Source organism: Carassius gibelio, chromosome A1, assembly GCF_023724105.1.
Source record: "Carassius gibelio isolate Cgi1373 ecotype wild population from Czech Republic chromosome A1, carGib1.2-hapl.c, whole genome shotgun sequence".
NCBI lineage: Eukaryota > Metazoa > Chordata > Actinopteri > Cypriniformes > Cyprinidae > Carassius > Carassius gibelio.
In genome coordinates this window covers 23326513-23350275 of record NC_068371.1, presented here as the reverse complement: position 1 = coordinate 23350275, position 23763 = coordinate 23326513, and the positions used below count along the sequence as shown (strand labels likewise).

At 37.3% G+C, this 23763-nt stretch overlaps 1 protein-coding gene across 1 annotated transcript in view; it reads right to left on the bottom strand.

Annotated features, from left to right (window-relative positions):
* Positions 1 to 23763, bottom strand: part of LOC128016030 (ephrin type-A receptor 6-like) — a 129433-nt gene that overhangs the window by 14095 nt on the left and 91575 nt on the right. The window contains exons 4-5 of the mRNA XM_052600349.1: positions 16780 to 16935; positions 14453 to 14788 (exon numbers count right to left, since the gene is read on the bottom strand). Of these exons, the coding sequence (XP_052456309.1) occupies positions 14453 to 14788; positions 16780 to 16935 (492 nt within the window). The remainder of the gene's footprint in view (positions 1 to 14452; positions 14789 to 16779; positions 16936 to 23763) is intronic.

The window sequence follows — 23763 nt, the reverse complement described above, 5'->3', positions numbered from 1 at the left end:
TACATATGCATGTGAGATGTGAACACGCTTATTCATTCTTTTATGACTGTGTGTATGGATGCATGGGTCGTTAGATGTTTATCGAGTGTGTAAGGGGAGTATAAGAGTCTGTGCATGTTTGCATGATTTGAGAGTCAGGGCGCCTGTATATGGGCCAGTTGGTATTTGTTTCAATTAAACTGGCTTTTTGGCAAACATAGAAAGGCATTAATAAATCGAACACAAACAGTCTGAGCTGAAGGAGTCGGGTCATCATAATCAATACTAATTCACTCTTTTGTAGTTCAGGGGTTATTAACAAGCTACAGTGAATTAGCGTCCCACCTCCCGCTTGCCGTGATGCATGTCAGTACAAATGCAAAATCTGTACGTTTCCCATATTAGTATGACTTGGACAAAATTAGGACGCTGTTGCAGTTGTGTGATGTGCTTAAAAACTGAAGAGCCTATCAAAACATCAGCTCAGTTCAGCTCCTAAGACAGCTGTAACAAGCAAAAACAAGACGGAAAACACAAGAGAGAGGCTGAACAAAAGTATAAAAAAAACAAAAAACAAAAAAAAAAACAGGATATTGTCTCTAGGTATAATAAAAAAAAAGTTGCCTTGAAGTGGGGGAAAAAAAAACTGATGATATTCTGTTCCCCTCCCCTGTCCTACCAGATCTTAATTACTGCACCTATATGGGCCATTATGTGCCAACACCTGGCCTCAAGGGAAAATTTTGTACATTGCATAATTTTTCACTTTGAGCTGTTCTCACAGGCAGGAAAAATAAATAGCTAGATAAACAAATAAAATCAGAGAGACCCTGAGAGAAAGAGAGAGTGAAGGAAGAGGGTGGTAAAAACCACAAAAATAGGCTCTCTGACACCCCCTTTCTCTTTATATTGGGTAAAGACAAAACAACAAAGATTAGAAGAAAAGTGCAAAAGTGTAAATATGTTCACAAAGCTAGATGTCTAGAGAATAAAGAGAAAGTGAACTGAGGGAAGAAAATAATGACTTGAAAAACAATGTACTCTACTTTACTGCAACGGAAGCAGGGTTGCCGTTAAATACAGAGGAAGCAAAAAAAAAAAATAAGAATCTGTGTATTATCCAGGTGGCACTTCGTTGGCCTGCATGGATTGATATACCATTGCAATGTACAACAGTAACAGAAGAAAAGTCCAAACAAGTAAAACATCCATTGGAAAGATCACTGTTAACAGGCTAGATTTATTCTGCTGGCAAGTCTTAGTCCTCCAAGACTTCATAGTTGAAAAAAACCTTACACAACTAAAACTAAAAATAGCTTATGTAGAAGTCCTTCACTGCATGTATTTGATTAAATGTAAAGTTACCAATTGTCGGCTACAAAGAATCTTTTTACGATTTTTACACAGTAAACGTGATAATGGAGCAGAGCGTACAATGGTGTTATATGTAGCTGAAAGAATTAATTGGTAACACTTTACCATAAGGTTCAATTTATTAACATTAGTTAATGCTTAATTACAGTATGCTCCTGTGAAAAAGAAGTGTGCTTAATTATTTTGAATGTGCACTTGTAGTTTACTTCCAATATTAAAAGCATAAAGAAAACTATTTGCATTTAATACAATATTAACAAAAAATGTCAGTTAAGTGTTAAAAGGAGTTTAGTTTTTACTTAAAGAGAGTTTAAGTTTTACTTTAAAGTAAATTTTATATTATTACATTTGAATCTTTGTTGTGCTGTAATAGGGGTTGCACATAACTAATCTGTCTAGTCAACTAGTCAACTTCAATGCTCTGCCATGAACCTTAAGTTTGACGTCGACTAATCGCTGGTCCTTTAGAGGGCGCAACAGGATAAGAAATATTTGAAGGACTTTCACATTCCCGCTCAGTTTCCTAACAGTTAAAATAGCAAATAAATGTATACTCCAAAAGCTCCACAAGACATGTGTGATTATATTACTGTTTGCTCGAAATTGAAAGGCTTATTGTTCAGGTAAATTAATCGCTGTTCTAATTTAATACGCTACTGCTCTGAAACGCACACACATAGGCTACAGACAGTAGCGTGTACGTCATATGCAAGTCGTGCGACAGAATCAATCCGTGCGGAAATGTATTGTCAACACTGTTCTATGATTTCTTAATAAAATAGCCTAAGTTTGAGCTTATATTTCTTAACTAAATCCCACAGCGTCACTACTACTATAGAGACTCTGCCATGTAGAATTAATACACACATGCAATCGCTCTCACTAATGCATTCATATAAATGTAATCTTTACTGAGCATCTTTATCTATATCTGATTTAGAACGAGCAGAAATCTGTGACAAATAAAACAAATGCAAAAGAACTGATACAAATGAGCTGTTATAGGAGCAATAGCCATATCATAGCTGTGCACAAGGAGTTTTTCACAGCTCCAGACTTAGTTGTTCATTAATGACATAATCAGTGACTAATCGACTTCGACTCGACTTTCATCACATAAAAGTTGACTTTAAAAAATCAGAAGACGTTCAAACCATATGCTGTAAATAAGTGCACTTATTTTGATGTGTTGACTGTCATGGGTATTCAGTGTTATTAGGGCTATTATGTTGGAAATATTCATGGGCTTTTAGTTTGCGTTCTCTCTCTTTCTGTGTCTTCTTAGATACTTGTGATTATCACCCTGCATTGTTTTGCTTCTGGATTTTCCTGTGTATACAGTATAGTCCTTTGTTTCCTGAATTTTTTTGTCAGGCCTTGTATAAATATGTTTTGTTACACTATTCACATTTTCCTGCAGTGTTTTCTTCCTTTTCAGTTTAATAAACAATTCATCACAATCTGTGACACTAAAAGGATAAATGAACACTGCAAGCCTTAATGCATATATCAGAGATGTCACCATGATACTTACATCTCATTGTAACTCCACTGACTTCTTTAGAAGCTATCATCCATATTAAAAGAATGACCAAAGAACTACTGATTTATCTTTGAAGTGACTCCCATCCATGCAGAATTGCGATGAATGATGGTCTAAAGTGACGTTAAGTTCGCACTAATTCTGATATGACTCCAGATACAAATTACAAAATATTGGACCAGCATCTGATTTAGGACTAAACTAGAAAGTGGCCCAAATCAGAATAAAAATATCAGATTCTATGTGGTTTGTCCTAGTCCCACTCTGATCAGGGAAAATAAATACATAAATAAATCACATACAGTATGTGCAAAACAATTCCCTGCAGTCATAACCTAACAATGTGCAAACAAAGTACTTGATCATTTTAAGTAGTTTATATTATGTTAAATGCACTGAATTGCAAATGTATCACTACAAATATGTAGTTACAAATATATTTAAATACAATAACAAGTTTCAACAGAAATGGCAAATGCTGTAAAGGTATTGCTCATCATTACATTAACTTGCATCTAACTAAAGTTAACAGAATCGTGCTGCAAAATGTTGCTAAGTAGTAAAATAATGAAAGAATATTTAATATTTAATAAACAAACAAACACAAAAGGAGCAGAAGGTTTGAAGAATTTTATAAATGACAGGTGTTCCAGTTTTGCAGAAATCAGTGCAGTTGTCTGTGCTGATCCGTGTGGGCCTGCTCATGGGAAATCACACCGAAATACAGAAACATCTGAATAGGCCCAAACGGAGCAGGCCAGTTTTATATCTTGACAGACCAGAATCAGAAAGACTAAATCATTATGACGTCTGACAGGACTAATCTGGGCTTTATTAAGTCCATAATTGCATATTAACATGCCAGTGATATCAGTTGGCTAGAAAATAAATCTAGTTTAAACAGGTGATTGCCATTTCACTCTTACGGGCAGTGTTGTTGACAGAAATTGTACAAGAATTGCAATCCATCCATCATCCTCTTAAATTCACGATGGAAAACAAAAACAGAAAGATTAGGGAAGATAGAGAGAGAGAGAGAGAGAGAGAAAAGAGAAAGAGAAGACAGATGGCACCAAAATTGCAACAGTTCTCACGTCTTTGTTCTCCAATTCATTGACAATGCCCAGCACATATAAATTAGAATTCCAACATTCAAACAATATGTGTGCAATCACCGTCAGCCTGCCACTCACTTGAAAGACACAGTGAAGTTACTTCTCCAATGCCCTTCAGGGGAGAAAGAAAGCTCTGCTCAGTCTCCAGTGCTTTCAGGTTTGCCATGGGGGTCAGAAGTCTAGATCTCTGTCTCTGTGTTCAATTGCACACAGTCTGTCAAAACGGAGACAGTCACCCTAGTCTTTCCCCTTTCCCTCTTTCCTTGTATCTCTCAATCTCTCCGTCTTTCCTTAGGGGACAGTGAAATGTCAGTGTGATGTCTTTGCCCCTACTTGGCTCAATAAGGGCTATGGACATTTTGGTCACAGATACATTCTCACCCTCTCTCCATCATTTTCAATTATTGCTGGTCAAATTTTCTGATTTTCTTAATTATGTTTTGAACTCATCTGATTAACCTCTCACATGTGTGTGTAACGGAGGCCAGCTGGTAAGAGCTGTAAGTAAACCTCACTCCCTTGATCTCAAAAGGTATAGAGGCTGTGGTCTTTAGTGTCCTTGTTAGTATACTTGCCTCCCATGCCGGAAACGCCGGTTTGAATCATACTCCTACTTAGAGTAGGTTGAGTAAAGCCAGAGGGGTTACATGCATGGTCTTTTAAGGTTCACTTCAGCTTTTTTTTTTCAGCACATGGGTACTATCATCATTAGGGGTGTCACGATTTCGATCGAAATTAAGTCACAGTCTCGAACTTCGAATTAAAAAATGGAATCGTCGATGCTGCCACGCCCCCATGTTGTATGACGGCAAATCAATGACAAAAATAACCGAGCATTCAACTGATGCTGGCGCGCGCGCTATATGGCTTCCGCGAGAGGAAAACTGAATCGGATGCGAAGAAACGGGAGCCCGCGAGCTCATTTCAAACTCTCGCGCGTGCGTGACATGTACTCTGCGCGCAATAAAAGCCCTCGCGCGCGCATGCTCATTCCCCACATCCTCGCGCTCGATCATCTCACCTCTGCTCGTGCGAACAATTTTATTTTTGTCAGTCGTGGGGCGGGGCTTGCTGTTTTAGTTGTTATCTGAAATGTCATTGGTTATTCCCCTTTTCCTAAAGTCAGCATTCGACGCCTGTTAGAAAATGAGTAATAATTCACTTGACTTGACCCATGACTTCATCAGTGGACCAGATACATGCGAGTAATCATTTCTTTTGTTTGTTTAATTTATTTTTGTCTTTAATGTAATTTAATGCATTGTTTATAGAGTAGATCTTTTGTAGATACTTGATTAACTGGAATTCTTCTGATTGCTAGTGATTGCAGTCTTGTAATAAGAGATACACATATTTTACAGACTGTAATGATGCACACACACACACACACACACACACACACACACACACACATACTGTACATACATACATTATATATATATATATAAATAAATAAATCTAAATGAATGACAGTGAAGTGTTTAACAAGCGTTTTATCTTTAATCTTTTAAATAGATACATCGTAATATTTGAAGGTTAGTTTAGTCATTTTTTATTGTTTTTGTTTCTTTTGTTATGAACTTGAATGTCATCTTTTGTGACTGCACTTACAAAAGAGAAACTGGATGGCAGTTTATTTTAAGTTTTCAATTGACTAAAGATATAAGTTATTGTTACATTATGTTGTTAATAAAAGTTTTAAATTTGACAGTGTAATGTGGTACATTGCAAACAAAGGTCAGATATTATATTACATAAAAGTCTAGTTTGAAAAATGACAATCTGTGCTTTAAAGAGAATAAATGTAAAAATCGAGAATCGAATCGAACCGTGACCTTAGAATCGAAAATGCAATCGAATCGAGGATTTGGAGAATCGTGACACCCCTAATCATCATCACAGACAAACGCGATTATATTTGCAGAAATGCAAGATTTCTTTTCGAATCTCCAAAGATTCGTAAAAATTAATTAATCGAGACCCATAAAAAGTTATTAAAAATGCTTGCTCTGATCTGTTTGCTCTGCACCAGTGAAAACGTACTGCTTGTAGTGTTTTTACAAAATATTTACTGTTAATAGTTTACTGGTGCTATACTTAAATATTAATTGCTTTGACCTTTTCAGTGTGTACTTTCTGGCTAAGAACTGTTTAGCATTTTTCTTATGCTATATTATTTATGAACATATAGGATATGTTTTGGACAATAATAATATTTGCCTTCAAATTTCATTCATCTTTTCTGCAAAGACATTTAACAAGTCTTTTGTATTACATTTACACCATGTTGACCCTTTTATGTGTGGTGCACTTTTAACAGAACATTATTTATTAATGGAAGTTTGCAAGTTTTTAATAGGTTTTAAACTTTAATAGAATGTTAATTAAATCAGGCTCTAGTAACATTTTTAAACTGTATAGTTAAATGTTAAAATAATTGAAATTGTTATCTTGAATTGGTCAAATATTCCAAAATTTTTAGATTTTGTCTTTTGGCATATCCCCCCCCCCCAATAAATTATCAAACTTGTATTAATGATGAATGCGCACACACACATACATGTCTGGGAGGTGCTTTGAGCCTCCCAGCTCTGTCTAAATCTGACAATGAAAGGCTCTGTCAAGGCCACTGTGGCTAAAAGCCTCCAAAACACCCAGGGATTTAATGTTAAATAAATGACAAACAGCTCAGGTATGAGGGTCTTCGTCAGTACTCAGGGGCCAGAATGTCTGAATGAGGACAGTTTGAGGAAGAAGTGTAAAGATCACAGCATTAAAAAATCTAAATGACTATGGATCTACATAAAGTAACTTAACTTATGAGAGTTTGCTGTCAGTTGCCAGCATGCAAAATGAAAAAAAGTGTCAGTTATGCTATTTATTTTTTCTTTTCTTTATTAAAAGTTTTGTATGTTTGGAATGTTGTGTATGGAATTACAATATCATAGAGATTATGCCTGGCTGATTCATTTTTAAAATGAGTTTTGGCCACCTAGTTCAATATCTCAGAATGCCATTTTATTAGTGTGGCTCTTATTGGTGACATACAAAGCTTGAATAATTTAAGATTTTTACACATTTTTCATATGAGAAAAGCTTTTTATTGAATAACCTCTATATTTCAGTGCAACAGACCTAATATATATATATATATATATATATATATATATATATATATATATATATATATATATATATATATATATATATACCCGAGCATCTGAGAGTGGGACAAAATAACAGATGCTTCCTGGAATTGATTTGGTCTGAAACTCTACAGATAAGTATAGACAGAGAGAAAATGAGACTATAGATATGGATGGACAATCATACAAAGGCAGCAGAAATATAATTCCCTATATTTACAGATTCTTTTTCACAGAACTATTGCCATATACTATATTAACACAGCTATGCTATTAGAATTTTAAACATTTACCATGGTAACTGTCCCTGCATGAAAAACTGGGTGTAAACCATCATGATTTTTCCAAACGTAAATATATATATATATATATATATATATATATATATATATATATATATATATATATATATATATATATATATATATATATATATATATATTGAATCTTGCTTAATTCCCAGATGGGTCAGGCTGGTCTGTTGGCTGGTTTTAAAGCACTTTTGGACACTTGTCTGCACATGCTAGGAGGCCAGCTTAAACCAGCAAAGAACAGAAAAGCTATAGGCTGATTTAAGTGTTTTTTTTTTTTTTTTTTTTTTTTTTTAGCAGGAATGGTGTAGGGAAAAGATTATGTAACTACACTGTGGGAAACCAAAACAATAGCACCCCAAGAAGTCAGTGGCAGCATTGGTAAGCTGTTTCAGAGAATTAATCTGTGAAAACCCAGCACTGCTGGCAGAAATGGTTCTAAGTGAACGTGTATGCTGGAGGACTCAGGGGAAATGTGTGTGTGCTTGTCTTGTTGGTCTGCCAATGTGTCAGCAAAGTGTGCGATACATGCATGCATATATCAGTGTGGCCAAGCATGTGTGTATGTGTGCGTGCTGTGCAATTGAGAGCTCTGACATTATGCAAGCCCACAAACATTCTGACACCTTGCATTTGACAACTCTATCCAGAGCCTAAAAATAATAAATAAATAAATATACATTTCAGAGTTAGAAACTGCACAACATGTAGCCTCTCAGTCCCTGGAGAAAAATAACATTTACATTTCATATGTCTCACACAAACTCATCCAATCTCCAGGAAAGCCTCAAACACACATTTCTAAAACATGCCATCCACCCACCCATCCAAAAGGAACGGCAGCTCAGAAACCGTGTTCAGCATTAATGTCTGTGGCACTTTCAATTCTCCACTAGTGTTTCTCACACAACATTTCAGTCTGACAGTACATTTGTGCTGTAACTCACTCTGGCTGTGGGCTTCACCTTAAAGACACGGCTGGGTCAAACAAAACCTGCCAACCCCTATATCGCTTTATGCTTACAGTGAATGACTGCACTTCCAAAAAACATTCATTGAAAACTCCATAATAAAGCTTAACACATTCACAGTACTGTATAGTTGCATCATACTGTGAGCTTAAAACCCCTATTGGCTGAGCTTATTTAAAGCTGCGGTTTGTAATTTCGTTACCATTAGCAAGACCAAGCATAAAAAGCATCGACCATTGTTTGGAAAAACAGGACATCACCTCCAAGGTTAATGTAACTAACTGAAAATAATAATAAAAATAAATAAATAAATATTATGATTATCATAAATTTTTACAATCATTTACAGAAGACTTAATGTCTCTGTTACGAATGGTAACCCTCATTCCCTGAAGGAGGGAATGGAGACGTCACGTCAGATGACCGAAGAATTGGCTTATCGACTGATAGATCAATCTACTTCAAGTGTAAACTAAATGAGCCAATGCACATTGGCATGCAATTATTGCATCCAGCTGCAGCTGATCACAGCGTGAGCATAAAAAGGCAGCAGGTGCAAAGCATACCTGGTTTTCGCTGAGGAGCCGAGCCAGTGACCTGGCCTCTCAGAGGTGGTACAGCAGCCATGGTGAGGGGACATGAAATCTCCATTCTCTCCTTCAGGAAATGAGGGTTACCATACGTAACATAGACATTCCCTTTCAGTTGTTCACTCTCTGTGTCACATCAGATGACCAACGATTTGAGATTTCTATCAAAGCTTCATGGATGCTGCCCCTTCCAGTGCCCTTTGCCAGCCACCTGTGCTCCTTTTGCTGTAGGCTTGGGCTCGCAACAAGAAGTTCCATTTACCATTGTCGAAACACTACCCACTCAGTGAGATTGGATAACACTGGGAAAATGTACGTGTTCCACTTGGAACAGAGATGCTGCGAAAGCTACATCCTTCCTGAAGGAGGTGTCTACACAAATAATCGTATGAACATCCGTTTAGGTGTATATGGAAAATTGGAGGTTATTGTAACCCTCTTGGAAATGGCAGAAGTCCGCCAGGGAAACACAATCCAGTGAGCCATCCTCTGCTTAGCTTTGTGTCCATAGCATCTCAAGGCTCGGACAGGACAGAGCAAAGCTAGGGCTGGGTTAGCACTTGCAGGTTCACCACCTGATCCTGAGGGGAGTAGTAGGAACATTAGGCACATAGCCAACCCGGGCCTCAGGATTACCTGGGAGTCAGCCGTAAGCATAAGCGCCATTTGAGAAGGTTCAAGGCAAGGCGCACTACTAACAACTCTAGGCAATTGATATGCCAGTGCAGATGGGAGCCCGTCCATACCCCACGACACTGCATGCCCATTGTATGTGGCCCCCAATCCAGTGGTCGAGGCATAGCAGTGTGCTGCTGTAGCTGCCATACTCCCCAGGAACCTCTGAAATAGTTTCAGTGGGACCGCCGTCCTGCCCTTGAACAAATTCAAGCAGGTCAGCAACGACCACGCACATTCCTCTGTGAGGTGTGCTGTCTGTTCGACCTAATCCAACTCCATACAGAGAAAAGAGATTCCTTCACATCAGGTAGCATTTGGAGGGAGGAAGACTGTGCTAGTATAAGCCAATCATCAAGATAATTTAGGATGCAAACACCCTGATCTCTGAGGGGCACAAGAGCCGCCTATGCAACTTTCGTGAAGAGATGGGGGGACAGGGACAGCCCGAAGGACAGGACCATGTACTGATATGCCGTCCTGCAAACTGCAGAAAAGATATGAGGTGTGGAAGGATCGACACATGAAAGTATGCATCCTTCAGGTCAATCACTGCAAACAGGTTCTCGACCAGATCACCAAAGAGGCGGGTCTGGGACACCATTTAGGAACCGATCTTTGTTGGCATCCCTTATATCAACCAGACACAGCCAGAGATGGCACTCCTTGACCACAAGTGTGGAAATTGCACTGCCTAGAGAACTCAAAGTGATCTTCTTTGCTCGGAGCACAAGGTCAGCGGCAGTTCAAAGCTATTTCAGAACTTCCAGATAGTGACCACCCTCATGCAGGTCATTCAGTACCTTGGCCTGGTGCACCTGCACCTGAACTTGAAGAGGGTCCAGTGCATTCCTTTGGCCACTCAACTGGATCGGACTGCTAGAGGAGCGGTGGGCCCCAAAGGGTTGGTTCCTTAAGGGGTTTGCCACTGGTGTGATCCTCAAAATGGCACTGCTGGAAAAATTTCTCACCTGTCGGCTGCCAGAATGAGCCTTAGATTGCGATGGTGGCAATGGAGCTCCCCCACCCCCCGCCTTGAGGAAACGTAGCCTGTCCCACAGCTCAGCGACGGTTATCTTCCCGCGGTGGGAACATGACTCATCTGCGAACGCCGCCTCAGTTTGTTTGCCCAGACACATGAGGCAGTGATCGTAACCAACATCCAGTTCCAGGTAACAACCGAATGCAAAAACGCAATGGGTGAAATGGCATCTTTAAAAAAACAATCCGTCATCTTTACAAAGACGCACCTGTTTATTGCTCTTTTATGAAACCTGCTGCCTTATTATGCTCACACTGTGCTCAGCTGCAGCTAAATGCCACATACACATACACACACACACACATATATATATATATATATATATGTAATTATTTTTTATGTTTTTTTGTTTCTGGTATATGAAACACCTTGACACCTTGTGCAAATTAATTAAAGGTTGTTGTGTTTCATTAACCACTGCGTGTTAGCAGGGTTTTATACAGGAAAAAAAGAAGTTTCAGATCTATTTAACAGAACATGCTTCAACCACTGTGAGAGGAGCTGTTGGTCTGATATTTTTGATGTAATATGAATGTCTCTGAGTGGCAGAAAGAGTTCACCATTATGGCTTGTTTGGATCTCTTGAATCATAATACCTTGGCTCAGCCGTCTGCATGGCAACAACCTCTGCTCTTCTCTAGCTTTTTCTGCTCACTAACACTGCAAAGGTTCTGGCTAGTATGGTTGGGGGAACTGGAGGGTTATTGGCCCCTTGCCCCATCATCACCCTTGTGGAATTCCTCCACCGAGTCCAGCCCAGTCCAACAGTCACTACCCCAACCTGACCTCTATTAACATTTAATGTAGGGCTAAATAGACACAGGAGAGGAAGATTCACTGTACTGCAAATGTTACAGAGTTATATTGTAATGAGCTCTAAATTTTAACTTTGGCAACTGAGCTCTAGAAATACTTTTGTGTAGATGCAGGATAACAGCACTACATACTGTGTGAGAGCTTTGCCATTATTAAAGCTATTATAAACATGACATTCAATATAATAATTTATTATCAGGGAGTTTTACAAAGAATATAAGACCAAGATCACCTCTTCTTAGACTGATGTAAACCTCTATGAACTCTATACAAATTTGCCCTTATAATAACTGGGCAATTAAGCTATACGTTATGAATGTCATTGCATTAAATAACAGCAACAAATTTAGTTGCATTTTTATAAAAGAATCAGATCTTTCATACATTTCAAGCTAACAAAAATGATATTTTGGACATTTTCTGGTCAGTCTTAGTGAACAATGTTTTTAGTTGATTTGATGAACTATACCTGTGGTTGCTCTGTTAGGAGATTTGTTTACTGTGTTCATTAACTTCCTTTAACAAATTCCTTTAAATATGACCTTTATTACTTTCCAGTATTTTTTTTATTTTTTTATTTTTTCAGACAGCACATCATTTGAACATTGCTATCCACATCAGGGCTCTTCAAGGGGGTTTTAGCAATTTGATCTCAAACTCATTTTATGTGTTAAACAAAATACAATATTAAGGTATCATTCACCATTTATACATTTATATGTAATCATATGGTAAATTTTAAATTAATTGATTTGGAACATTAATAATTATTTTATAATTATTATATTTTACAATTATTTTATCATTTTGCAACATTAGCTTTATAAACTATGTAATTTTTTTAAAAGGGCTAAGTGTTCCAGTTCGTCTCTCGAGTCCAAGTCCAAGATCATATAGTCTTGGATCTGTCACAGATTTAAAAGCATTTAAACTCAACCTACTCGGCCAGGACTCTTCAAAATGTCTTCTTTTATGTGGAGGAAAGAAAGTTATACAGGTTTGGAGAATTATGAGTGTGAGTAAATGATGACAGAGTTTGAATTTGGTCTTTTTGTCCATTTAGGAGTCCCTGTTCTAAATCAATTAAAATTCATATATTTTGAAATTCATATAATTTATATGCAAGTCTCTACATTGTGGGGGTTGGGGGTATCTCACTAAAAAACTGCTTTAAATTATTCAGATGCTATATCTACTCTCTGCAGCTCAATTTCTTCCCTACGATCGGTCTCTTTCCCTCTCCACAGGTGTTAGATTGTGAGCTTGAAGGATGGGTATGAAGCTCTTCGCTGTGATTACAGCTCATGAGGCAGACTGATCATATCAATCAATCTTTCTTCCTCACTGATGCTGATGAGCCTCCCTGTCATTACAAAGAATAAAATGATCCTACCAACAGAGTATAAGTCCACCTGATCCAAATATGAGTTTTTACCTCTCACACTTCTCCAAACATAAAATCATAAATATGGATCACCCAAAGATGAGGAAACAGTTGAATCGCTATGCTTTACCAAAACACAAACCAATGAAGGTGAAGCACAATCCAGCCAATGAAAGTGAGCATTGAATCATCAGTCAGAGCACAGGAAATGGACACACACAGAGAAACTGATAAAAACGTTGTGAGAATAGGTCCTGAGAGTCGAGAGAGCCGCTCTGTTGAGTCTTGGCCAGAATCTAATAATGAAGTTTGGCCATATCTGCGGATACAGCAGGCTTTTAGATAAAGCTGTGTATCTCTATTAGTGTGAAACTGAGCTTAGGCCAGGAGACATCCCACATTTTATGTGCTGAGACAATGCCTCTCCAGGATGAAATGAAATTTGCAGTTATCATCATTATCATGATGAATGATGAGAGTCTGGCCAGGATGGCATTAGTTATGAATATCTTCTGCCAGTGGGTTGTTTTTTTTAAAGAAAGCATGCTAGCAGGTCTATTGCTCATAACACCAGGAGAAAGTGGTTGGAATGAGAGTCTGAGATGCTGTCATTTAACCAGACAAGACTGTTTGACATTACAGTGTACCTACAAATTGGGCCAATACTTAATTAAGTAGATAAGAATATATATGTTAAATGTTTAAAAGTTTTGGGTCAACACATTTTTTCTTCTTCATTTTTTTTCTTCTTCATCTTTAATTTTTTTTTTATGCGTGAATTATTTAAAATTTTTCTTATATTTGTGAAATAAGTCTCATGCTCACCAGAGTCTTACTATATCTGTTATAGGTATATATTATTGAACTGTTTGGTGCGACATCCGCAGTTAAGTACATGCTTGTGAATTGCGATTTTGCCGGAGTCATGCATTTGAAAAAGCAACACATGCTAAACATCTTCCCTTGTAATGACGTGCAATAAAAATTTTTTATAAACCTGTTGTCCAACAAAAGAGGACATTATAACTTGTTTTTACTCCAGTCGAGTGTTAAAATAACTTCTTTTTGTGAAAATGTGGCTTCTTATCACAGAATGAGGCAGATCATATATTCTATACTGTAATAAAGGCTATATCAATTAGCAATGTATTATGAATATACTTAATTATTCTGAAAATACCCAAGATGGCTTGAAGGACATAGATAAATTCTATATTGTCACAGTCCAGTGATTGTCTTTTTGTTTCATCATCCAAAACGTTTCTATCTTATTTTTATTCAGTCACCGTTATAACTGGATGTATTTGTCCATGTTAGGGATTTCCTGGAGCGTGATCATTCTATTACTACTTTCTATTATATTACTATTCTTCTGTAATGTGAGCATTGTCTGTGAGTATATCATCACAACATAACTTTAAACTTAAAAAAGCCAAGAATTTCAATGGTCCACTGTTCAGTTCAAGTTAGTTCAGTGCTAAGAAAATAAATACAGTTTGTACTCACCAGCCTGCTCTGTGCTGACGGTGATATTGGCAAGCTGTCTCTCAGATCTTCCCAAACCTGACACTCCATTAAGAGCCTCGATTTGGAACGTGTAATTGGCATGCGCCACAAAGTCCTGGACCACCACAGAGGTGCTTGTGAGCCCCGTGGATTTGGGTATGAAGCGTACATTGCTGTTGCATGGCTCACAGGCCTGGCCATCGGCTCCACATCGGAAACAGAAGACATTATAGGTTACATCCTTCCGACCACCTGTGTCGCTGGGCGGAGTCCACTCCAGAAAGAGGGCGGTCTCATTGATGTTAAAAACCAAGTTTCGAGGAGAGGAGGGCAGTCCTGAAAGGAGAGACACACCTGACTCATTAGCAACCATAATTATCATGCTGAGAGAAATCCATCTGTGAGAGAGGAAAAAAAAAAGCCTATTTGTGCAGAATATAATGCAGATTAACAATTTTTTATCTTGATTTTTTTCAGCTCTCTCAAAAACGGTGCATATGCATTAACTTATGAATCCTGCTAATTCCTTAAAAATGTGTGTTTGCCATCTCTCTTTCACTCCGTCCCTCTGGTTTTGCCGATATACAAATGTATCTGCTCTGGTACCCTGGTTCTGCTTCCTATAGAATTCCGGCCCAGAGCCAGATACAGGGAAGTCTGCATTTATCTGCTGCTTCACAGACCCAGCTAATGATGATAATGACAATATGTCCCAGACATGATTATCATAGTTAATGATAATTGCACCCACTCGTGAATAACAAGGAAGTAATTATTCCTCCTCTCCTGTTTTTTAATGCAGATTGCTGCTGGTGTTGAAAAGATTGAGTTTGGTGAATCATTTGGGTAAGTGCAATGGTGGGGGGCAGAAGGAGGGAAAGGGAAGAGGGTGATGAAGCACTGAAGTGACTGAAATAACTGGAATTCTGATCGATAGAATTAGAAACAGTAAGAAGGAACAGAAAAGATAATGAAAATTACGAGAGAGCATATTTATCATATTGTTATTTCTTTCCTAATAACTTGCTCAATTAGTAATACTTATTTAATTAATTCATTTTAATTTAAATCTCGATTTTTTTTCTGCACTGTTACTGTGTTTTACCCTTTTAATCTTATTTTATACATATACATTTTCTCTGGGTAACTGAAACTGCTGCCATAAAAACTTTCACATCTCCTTTATAACACCACACGTTCACTCTCACTTCATACAAACACAGCTGGTGTCCTCTTGCGTCTCAGTTGTAGATGATATTGAAAATGACCTTGGAGGACTTCAATATAAATACCACTGTGATATAGTTTTAGTGTTTGTCTTGTTGCTAGGATGATCCGATCACACACTGATATTACAGGATAGAATCTGGCTTGTTTGAAAGTGCTTAATGGAATAGTTCACAGGTTTGTATCTTCATGGGAACAGATTTGGAGAAATTTAGAATTTCATCACTTGCACACCAAATGATCCTCTGCAGTGAATGGGTGCCGTCAGAATGAGGGTCCAAACAGCTGATAAAAACATCACAATAATCCATCAATTAACCTCTTGTGAAGCGAAAAGCTCTTGAATTGGTAAGAAACAAATCCATCATTTATGTGTTTTTAAAGGGTTAGTTCACCCGAGAATGAAAATTTGTCCATCTTCTACTCACCCTTGAAAAATCCTAGGTGTATGTGACTTTCTTCTTTCAGATGAATCCAATCAGGGTTATATTAAATATTGTCCTTGCTCTTCCATGCCTTTCAATGGGGGTAAGCAGGTGTTTGTTGTCAACAGTTCAGAAGACGTGAAATAAAGTGCATGTATCTGTAATAAAACGTCCCTCACACGGCTCCAGGGAGTGAATAAAGGTCCCCTGTAGTGAATCCATGCGTTTTTGTAAGATAAATATCCTCTCATATCAAGCTCCACCAACATTTATCATCTGTTTAGAACCGTTTTTTTTTATGTTTTAATTTGTAACTTGTTTTTATCAGCTGTTTGAACTCATTTTAATGGCACCCATTCATACAATTTTTTTCTATTGAAGAAACAAACTCATCTACATCTTGGATGGACTGTGGCTGAGCACATTTTCATTTTTGGGTGAACTGATTCTTCAACTATTATTTGCTTATTTACACTATAATAATAATAATAATAATAATAATAATAATAATAATAATAATAATGATTATTATTATTATTATTATTATTATTATTTTTTTTTTTCTTTTCTTTTTTTTTATTGTTTTAAGCTGCCACCACTTTGGAAATACAAATATGCTGTTTTGTCAATGCATTTAACACACACTAATGAAAAAGGAGCAGTAGGTTAACTAACGTGTGCAGGCCATGGTGGGAGGGTCCTTGCTGGCTCTGTAGTAGTTCCTTTCGCAGTGACACTGTGACGAACCCTCTGTGTGGCTGGAACTGTGTGGGGGACACTTTGAACATTTGATGTTTCCTGCAAAGGCTTTGTAGAACCCCGGTCTGCAGGCTGTGGAGAAAACATAAGAGCAGGATTAAGTAATAATACAAATTAAACTGAACGTTTAAAATGAATTATATGGCATGCCAACTGTTTAATCAAATTAACAATTAATTAAATATATATCCGTATTTACTGGAAAACAAACAAACAAAAACAATATAAGTCAGTATAAAATATATAAATACTTTTATACAGCAAGGATGCATTATATTAATTTAAAGTGACAGTAAAGACATTTATGTTATACAAGATTTCCATTTTTTCAACATTGTTAATAATCAGTGCTTCTTGAGTAACAAATCAGCATATTAAATTGATTTCTGAAGAATCATCTGACACTGAAGACTGGAGTAATAGCTACTTAAATTCAGCATCACAGAAAAATAATAATAAATTGAACCTTTGTAAGCATAAGTGACTTCTTTCAAAAACATCATCTTTGCAATCATGTTCACACAAGACTCTTTCTAGCTTTCCATATCAGAAAAATTAAATACTTTTTATATTATTTACATGTACATTTATGCATTAAGCAGATCCAAAGCGACTTACAGTACATTCAGGCTATACATATTTTTATTATTTAAATATCATATTGTTGGCTTTAATGCACGTGCAGAAAAACATCCCTAAAATGGCCTGTTAAAATCTGGACACGTATAAGGCAGATAAAAAGCGAGGTAATGTTTCAACTACCCCATCAGTCTCCATGGAACTGGTAGCTTAAGAGTTACATTAAAAGCTTCTCCTTCTCCTTCTCCCACTCTCAGTCCTTCGCTCTCTCCAGTGTGCAGCCTAACTCATTTGATCGTTCCTATGCTCCAAACCATAGCAGCTCTTAAATACTCCCCGTCTTGGACTTAGACTCCACACTGAAAGACTCGCCAAGGCCCAGGAGAGCAGCCAGACGAGACTGAGTTAAGTGGTACAAACACAAGCACACATACTTACACATATCACAGTAAAAGATAGCAGATCTCTTTCTGTAGTGTTTCTCTCTCTCTCTCTCTCTCTCTCTCTCAAACACACACACACACACACACACATACACACTAGTTTTACTCTTATTTAAATTTGCTCCTTAGAGATTGGTAATTCTCTACAGCCACAACATTACAGGCATTGATCTGTTTCTCTCTGACTCCAGACACCTTCTCCAGTAACAGGGCCATTCCCGGAGAGCTTCCATAGCAGCCTTTCGTCCTTATTGTGATGCAGAGAAAAAAGTTCTATACACAGGACCTCTGTTAGCATCTTTTAAAATCAGTATAGGCGTTTGGCAGCTTTCCTAGCAAGGACAACAACTCCAATGTATAAATCATTAATGAGCGTTCTTACTTTTATTTAGTTCTGTTGTAAACAAAGTCGACTTCTATTTTTAAGGAAATGGAGAGCATATATTATTGAAGTACAAATACAACAAGCATTCAAACAAATGAGCCACCATCCAGTAAAAAAAAAAAGAGCTCTTTCATGATTTGCACATTAAAGTGAAAATTGAATCATAACCCATTTTATTTTCACTATAAAACATATTTTGAAGTGAAACAGGATACTGGATAGGAAAAAAAGGCAGTGTATTTTTATCTTTAGGGAATTGACTGGAAAGATGTCCATTATATTCCAGATAGGACAAAGGTGGTTACAAATTAAAAGTGGTTCATGACATCATCTGAAAAGGAACACGTTTAAAAAAGCTAGTTATTATAGAAGAAGTAGATCTGCCTCAGTGAAGTGAAGACCAGTGATACCAAGAACGGTACGATTCTGCAGCATTTACCTTTCCCCAGAGGATCCACAGGCAGCCATGCTGCAGAACGGTTCAGCTCTCAAATATCAAAGGATGCAAAGCAGGATGAGGCAGTGCTGGAGGCAGGCGTCAATGTGGACATTTGGATCTAGGAAATTAGTTCAATTTGAATTTGCTCACATTTGTAAAATCACTCCAGGTACGGCTCTTTACGAGGCATGTAATTACACAGAGGGAAAAAAAGAACATTGATATGGGTACGCTGGGAAAATAAATCTAAAAAAAGCATAAAAACAATACTACATTCACCTTTAATTAATCTTCATTTTCAGTAGTTTATTGGGTTTCATTATTTTTTTATGATTTCTATTTTTTGGAACAATTAAGACTCAATCACATACCACACATACTCCGCAGTGTTTCAGGTGCTAAAAGAGCAATTTCTGTTATTTTCAGCTAAAAATCAGTTGCCGGATCTGCTAATGTCCACTATTCCGATGGGTACCTTCTAAAAAGCCAATTAAATACAACCCTCAGTGCCAGTTAATGGACTCCGTAATGGCTATGTCAATATGAATATACACGTTTTTCCCCCTCAGTCAGACATGTATTGAGTATCAGCTGACATACTGTCTGAGCAGGGGGTTAAAACAGCAGGGGAGATGAACAGGAGACAGTAAATTAGAAAATCGATCCAATTCCCTGCAACCACTCTCTAAACTTTTCTAGAAAACGACTCTGGCTCTGGGTGCGAACCTGGGAAAAGTTTTTTCCTTGCCTGACCTCCAGTTTTGAGGTTTTTACTTAATGGTCATGTAGTGCATAATAACCACGGTGAGGAGGTTAGGTGGTCCATTTGGAAGAAAGTGGAGTGTTTTATTATTCCGGGTGTGTCTGAATTGTTACAATGACAGACAGCGTAGAGAGTAAGCCTCTCTTTCTCTCTCCCCCGGCAATCATTCCATCTCGACGGCACTTTGCTTGCCCCCAAGGACAAGACCTTTATGACAGGAGGACAAGAGAGTGTCTGTGTGGAAGATATAGTTCTAGAGATTCTTTCCCTCCCCTTCTCTCTTCGTCTTTTCTCTGTGTCTCTTTCCCTCTCTTTCGATGACAGTTTTGGGGCACTTTCCAGAGCCACTGTGTTTGTGTGCATAAGGTGTGAGGGTAGGAGAAGATGGGAACTGAGAGAAAGAATTTTAGGAGTGAGTGAGGAAGAGATGCAGTCCCACAGGTAAACAACTCCATCGTTTGCACAGGGGACTGCCGGTACAAAATGCAATTATGATTTTGTATGCGGTTTAAAATTCTCATTTGCCTTTAATGAATGGAGCTAGTGACCTGACGGTGCAATGCAGTCTAGGCCTCATCATCTCTCTTCTCTCTCTCTCTCTCTCTTGCCTTTTTTTGGTCTCTTTATCTCTTTTTTTCATTCTCTCTCTTTGTCCCTCTATCCGCCCACCTCCCTCTCTGTATCTCTCTGTTGACAGTCTATCTGGGTATGGAAATAGGCATTGGAGATTGCCTCCAGCAGTATGTCAGTCCCCAGAGAAGGAAATAGACCCATGATAGCACAATTACTTAATACGCTAAAAAGCTGGAAATAATAGCTTTGGTGTGCGAGGGAAAACAAATCGGGGAGCTTTGATAGGCAAAAATAATCTGCAAAAAAAGAAATTCAATCAGCGGTCCATTTCGGGCAGCACCGTATCCTGCTGATTCGACTAATTTGTGTTTTTTTCTTTTTTTTTTTTTTATCACCCTCAGCATTTAGATATACAAATCCCATTGAACAGTTTTCCTGAATGCTAATCATATCTGTCAGTTAGCAGTTGGCAAACAAAGGGTAGCGTGACAAATTGCTGGAATATACTCAATGCTTCCTCACATGACAGTTTTACAAAATGGGGAGTATTAACAGTCATTATTCAATTTGGAAAGGCAGTCCATAGTTAAAATTGTAATCTACTGCTAAATGTGTTCAGTGGCTTGCGAGTGTGTGCTGCCTTCTTCAGACTTGCCACCTGGAGCTAATATTGAAAGAAATAATTATAAGCATTGAGTTTTACGACCAATTATTAATTTTTAATCGTTTAATCAGTATTTAAATGTTATGAATGTGATTTTCTACCTCTGCATGAGGAGACGCATGTGTCTCTTCATGCCTTATGCAAAGCATAAGGAATTCTGCTTTCCATTTATCTGTGTCAATTTGATGTACATTTAAGTGGCTGCTAATGCAGAACTTGCCATTCAGTCCAGTGTGTAGTGGTATTGTGGAGTTGGTGATATTGCAATTCCACATATGTGCCACTGAGGAGGACACTTAACCCTAGGCTGCTCCAGGGGGGCTATACTTGCAAATAGTTTACTCACTAAGACTGGGTGGTATGGTGATGGCGCATGTACTATACATCCACCTTATTTTTTATGTATGAGCGGATGCAGCCATCTGTAACTTTGGTGTCATTCGCTTCCAGTTATTTTAGCTGTACAAAAACAGTCCGCTGCACTGTTTGCTATTGCAAACTGGTATCATATTATATTATCGTAATCCCATTGTTTTTGTAAAAACACTGTTTTGTAGTGCAAACAGTTATACCACTTACAGCACTTTGTTTTTCTTCTAGGTATTTTTCTACAGTGGCTAATGAATTGCAAAGAAATTATCACTGAAAATAGCTTATTTCCACGGTGCATAGTAGTGCAAATGGTATGTTTGCAGCACACAATTCAAACAAATTATAACCAAATTATTTTAAGTGTACACAGCTTAGTTGATTTTAATGGGAGGAAGTTAGTTTTGGCGTGTCATGCCACAATGCATACAGGCATCTCATTGCATACAAGCATTTTATTATTATTTTGAGTAGTGTTTGTAATTTGAGTATTGTTACATGCTGTAAATATATTTCTGTACTGATGGTCAAGTTATTCATCTGTTATGAATTATTGTTGTTCAGTGATGTGTCAGGGATCAATCCATATATAGACATTTTATATAGATAACTACATTTTATTGGGCAATATATTTGCAAAATAATTGCGATAAATGATATTGAATTTTTAAGACCATTTTACACCAACGACTATATAATGATAATAGAAAACAGCCGTGGGAAATCCCTTTAAACTTTTGAAAGGATGCTATAACAAACATATCGCTTTCACCTTTTGACAAGTAATGACAATTTTTTTTCCAGTATTACTTTTTTTTTCTTTTTTAATCATATATTGTTTTGATATGTTGATATAGTAATTAAAGCCACAGGCCTATCTATATAAAATGAAATTAATAGTTTCCAAATAAATAAATAACGAGACATTGTTCTATGGTTATGGAAAAATATACAAGATTTCAAACTTTCACATTTTGGAGCAATACATTATCACTACTTTTCAATCATTCGTGATTGCTAGATTAGCAATTATTTTAGAGCAAAACATTTTCTTTATATTCCTTACAGAAATGTAGTTGTTATTTCCATTAATTTGCACAAAATTTTTAATTTACTTTCTTTTTTCTTCTTTTTTTTTCACTATCATTTCTTTACAAACACTACATTGTAATAGCTTATACAATCAACTTGTTAAAAATTACTATAGCACGATCTTGTAAAAGTACTGTAGAAATAGTAGCTCTAGATAAAAAGTATATCCTAAAACAACAATGTCCACATGCTAAAGTTCTTTGAAACTACTTTTGGCAGATGCTGGTTGGTGGACAATATGTCTGATGCAATGCTCTTGAACTCCTTCAGCTCACAAACATGTCATTGGCCTTTCTCTCTAAATTTATATTCTGCTCATTTTTCCTTCTTTCATCACCTCTTTTTTCCCTGGTTCCCTCCTTGTAAATTCTGCCATACTCCCTTCTTTCACCTCTAACACCCCACTCTCCTCCCATCGACCACTTCTTTCTTTTCCTCTCAACCTTTTGCTCCCTCCATCATTAAACTTTAAGCTCTCACTGTATTTTGTATTTTTTTTTTTTGACCATGAGTCCATTTTTTTTTTCTTTTTTTGGTATTAAGGAATGGAAAAACAAAGTTAATGAATTCTTAATGAGGAGCACCAAGGCTGGAGGTGACACAGGGAAAAAATATTTCCCGCCCCCTGATTGATGATCATAAGAGAATACTCAAATAAACCAAACCGAGTGATTTATTTCCTGCTGTGTAAGACCTCAGCCACTGGCATATACAGGAAACACATTTGACAGACACTGAGAAACAAAGCGTTGGACAGCAGCCATCAGTTAAATCTTAACTGCATGGTCCTTAGGCGGCCGTGGTTGAACTTTTGCTTTTGAGAGTTCAAGGAAATGCTCTGGTCATATGGTAGATCTAAGACAGCTTCGGGGGTCTGAAAGATGGAAACACACAAGCTATTGGAATAGAAGTGGAATAAGTTTGTGCTTAAGTAGGCATGATAGGGTAAACACTGACCTGATGCAAAAACCTTACATTGCTTAGCAGTCGCTACCAATTATTACAATTATCTTAGTGGCCAACCTCTGACCTAGATGTAAAAGTACTATTCCAGAGAGAAAACACACTACAGCACAACGCTCACCCATCTGACAAGCTTAATGAACTTCTTACACGCTTAACGAGCTCTTCCACACATACTGGCATTCAGTCAATTTGGATTCAATTATCATTTATGGTGCAATCAAATCTAAGCCTGTTTAGAGAGTATAATAGGCTCCTAATTGAGAATGATAGTGTTATGCATTGGGCATTTGAACTTTATCCTGTATAGACATTTAAAAGCACCATTAGGCATGTACAAATTAGTAAAATACAGCTAAAGCTGAATGTGTGAGCATCTTGATGTTTTGTCCTGAAACGATATTGTATTTTACTGTCAGTTTTTTGTGTCTGCTGAATCATACAGAAGCAATATTCTCAAGATTTTATTTCATCTGCTTTTATTTGCATAAAACCAACACTGCAGAGTTGTTTAGGTGAACCTTGGAAAAGCTTTGATATTTGATGCTGTTCACTAAACACGGAAGATTCTATCTTTGATATATTGAACTCTGCATTATGCTCTATTTTTGGAGAAGTGGGCATCTTAAC